General features: G+C 43.8%; 1 protein-coding gene across 1 annotated transcript in view; it reads right to left on the reverse strand.

Moving 5' to 3' along the window:
- The window catches only part of LOC124663805 (zinc finger CCCH domain-containing protein 4), an 8885-nt gene extending 5918 nt beyond the window's left edge, over positions 1 to 2967 (reverse strand). Inside the window, exons 1-4 of the mRNA XM_047201464.1 lie at positions 2826 to 2967; positions 1729 to 1915; positions 465 to 638; positions 184 to 331 (exon numbers count right to left, since the gene is read on the reverse strand). Coding sequence (XP_047057420.1) covers positions 184 to 331; positions 465 to 638; positions 1729 to 1915; positions 2826 to 2967 — 651 coding nt within the window. The remainder of the gene's footprint in view (positions 1 to 183; positions 332 to 464; positions 639 to 1728; positions 1916 to 2825) is intronic.
- Between the last annotated feature and the right edge of the window lie 324 nt (positions 2968 to 3291).

Raw genomic sequence — 3291 nt, forward strand, 5'->3', positions numbered from 1 at the left:
CCCTGTTTACACTATATAAGAAAACTGCAGCTTGTTCACTTGTTCAGTACCCAGACATTGTGAAGACTAGAGAGTACAGCATGCAAAGAAATCCAGTTCAAGTTTTATCAAGCTCACGGGGTATAATAGTAAAACGGAACACTGATTGCCCACTTAAATTTTGAAAACAATTACCATATTTACCTGCTCAAGGTATAGGACTTTTCGTTGAAAAATGCGAGTACGTGGACTGCTTGGAACGGCAATCACTTCAACCCTTTCACCCCTTCCAATATCTCTGAAGTATTCCTTATATCTTGTGATATCAGCGGTGGCAGACATTAAAACCAACCTACAAGAATAGCATGACATGTCTTAGCAATCAGAAGGAAGTAAGATTATTTTGTAAGGTGGATAGAGTCCATTACTACTATAAAAAGTGTGTCTGGTTGAATTCACTAATGCATGTTAATCAGAGTACTTACCTCAAGTCATTCTTTTTCATCAGAAACTGCTTAACCAGAGCAAGGACAAGATCAGATTCCACAGACCTTTCATGTACTTCATCAAGAATAATAACCTTATATTTCAATGCAGCAATGCCCTTGTCACGCAGTTGCTCCAATACAACACCAGCTGTTTTGAAAACAATTTTTGACCTGGTTCATACATTAAACAAGTTTTGAGGGCAATCAAGTAGCACAAATGATATCATGATGTTCATGTGAATATGGTGCATGAAATAAGGCAGAAGGCCAAATATATTGGAAATTTGGAGGCAAGAAGTAGAACTAGACATTAAACTGCCATGATGGCAATCAAGTTCGTGATAATCTCAATACAATTGATAAGCAAGCAGTAACTCACGATCATCTTATACCTCACAGTTTAATGGATACATATAAATTGTAGGCAAGGATGACCACACAAAGAGAAGCTAAAACGCGAGAAGCAATACTATTATTTGCAAGCATATGTATCTGTATATGTATGTGAACTGATCATTTTGGAAACAATCAACATTGAATTACCAGTTACTAATGTAAAAGTGGAAATACACGAACTCATAAATACATTTGGATGCAGGTATGAAAGGTAACGCTTTTCTGTATAATTAGTTTGATAATTGCATGATCCAGAGTATTTGAATGAGATATAAAATAACTGAAAAACTACAAGGAATGCAAGTGAGTGTGCCTTTCTTTTGTTGAGATGTCAACGATCAACATACTCAGAGATCCAATCTATACTGCCTATGACTGAGTTGCTGATGATAGTGATACTGAATTCATTATGGCCTCTAAACACTCTGCGTCAGCGAAATCATTATTTTTCCACTTAACCAAGCAATAGAGCTGTTTAATCTAGAATTGAGAAGCCATAAGAATGCAGTCCTAAAAGGTTGTGGGTTCTGGACCACAGTCTATCCAAACTTTAAGATTTAACTTATACAATCATATGAATGGAATGGTCATATATATTTGTGCCACCGTGATTCCTGGAATGCTTTCTCGTGGTAGAATGTAGCTAAGATTACACTGTAGCAATATGCTTGAATAATTCTGAAGTCATCCTTGAGATACACCCAACATTGCAGCCTATGCTACCTATCCAGCATATAATGTCTGTGGAGAATTCAGATTAACAGAACATGTAGAAGAAAAATGAAATATTGTAGTAACGATACATTCATGTGCCAAATATCAAGGAGTAAGGTGCCATTGGATGACAGGCTCGGTGAGGAATTACCTTTTGGAATTGAGATTTGACATGTTTGAGTGGCCTATATGATATCCAACCTCTTCTCCTACCTGACACTTGCGAGCTTCAGCTACCATTTGAGCAATGGCGACCACAGCAAACCTCCTAGGCTGTGTGCACATGATGGGCTCCATATTTCCATCTAGGAGGAACTGGGGAACCATGGAGCTCTTTCCTGCAACAGAAGGAGGAGTTGAATCCATTAGTATGACTGAATTGGGACGAGTTCGTTCTTTTACATCCTAGAGCACGATCATTGCTGCCGATGCCATCGTCTCATCATACATAAGTATGATTTAAAATGAATTTAGAAACTTGGCATCACGTGTTGTACACTACACCATTCCTCCATCCTATGCCGGCTGAGCATGCAATCCTTAAAAAAAGCTTATAACAATGCGAAAATGAAATCAATTGCATGAAAATGACACCAGGAAACTTAAAAAAAGGAACTGTCTCCACAAAAGGTAAGCAACCAATTAACAAATCTGCACTGCAAACCCTTGTTAGCTAAAATTCCAACCGAAAAGGTCGAATTTTCATTTCTAGAATGTAGATCCACACTAGCGCCAGAAGGAATCGACAAATTATAAGTACTAAAACGAAGAATCCGGGAGAAATTCCCGTAAGGAAAACTGTCCCCCCAGAAGGCTTAAACCCTTGAAGAAAACAAGCGGTAAGCCGTAGGCAGAGATCCCTCAGGTTTCCAATCAAAGTTAAAACGCGCCAAGGCCCTCGCAGGTCTTCCCAATCTGGCAGAAACCCCACCCCGAGACACCCCAATGCTGCCCACCCTGCGTCGACCCCCCCAAAAAAAAACAGCAGATAAAAAAAATACATTTTTGGAAAAGGAAAGTATAGATGAAAACGAAACAAAAAAAAGGAAAATTGCGAAAATCCAGGCCAACGAAACGCGCGGTTTCCGCGAACAGAGGAAAGGAAACAAAAGTTGGGGGCTTGGGGATAAACCTCCCCCAAACCCCAATGCGGCACACCAAAGAAGAACCGAATCACCCAAATGCGAGCGAGCGATCGAGGCCGAAACGAGCGCGTATCGAAGGGAGAAAGAGCAGGCAGATCGTTACCGCATCCGGTGTCCCCGACGATGAGCGTGACGCGGTTCTCCTTGACCTTCTCGACGATCCTGTCGCGGAGAGCCTCCGTGGCGACCGGCGGCCGCGGCGGCGGCGGCGGAGGCGCCGCGTCCTCCTGCTCGATGCCCGGCATGGCGGCGGCGAGGTCTCGGCGCGGGCTTCCTCTTTTCTCTTGCACTGCAAGCCTCGCGCCCGTACGGGGAGTGGGGGGTGGGTTTCCCTTTTTGAAGACACGACAAGCCCGGAGGCAGCGGCGCGGCGCATGGACCGGCCCGCGACGGAGCACGGGAGCGGGGCGTGGGTCTGCGGTGCACCAGGACCTGGTCCACGCGGTGGTAGTGTTTCAGGCCCACGACCTCTGTTGACCATCCCGATATTTTCTCCACAGCTGGCGACCATGCCAAGTGTTGACGGGAGGCTGACAAGCAGGACCGAGGGTCAGCTCGTGTTGACTGGA

The sequence above is a fragment of the Lolium rigidum genome, chromosome 6, assembly GCF_022539505.1.
Source record: "Lolium rigidum isolate FL_2022 chromosome 6, APGP_CSIRO_Lrig_0.1, whole genome shotgun sequence".
NCBI classification, from domain to species: Eukaryota; Viridiplantae; Streptophyta; class Magnoliopsida; order Poales; family Poaceae; genus Lolium; species Lolium rigidum.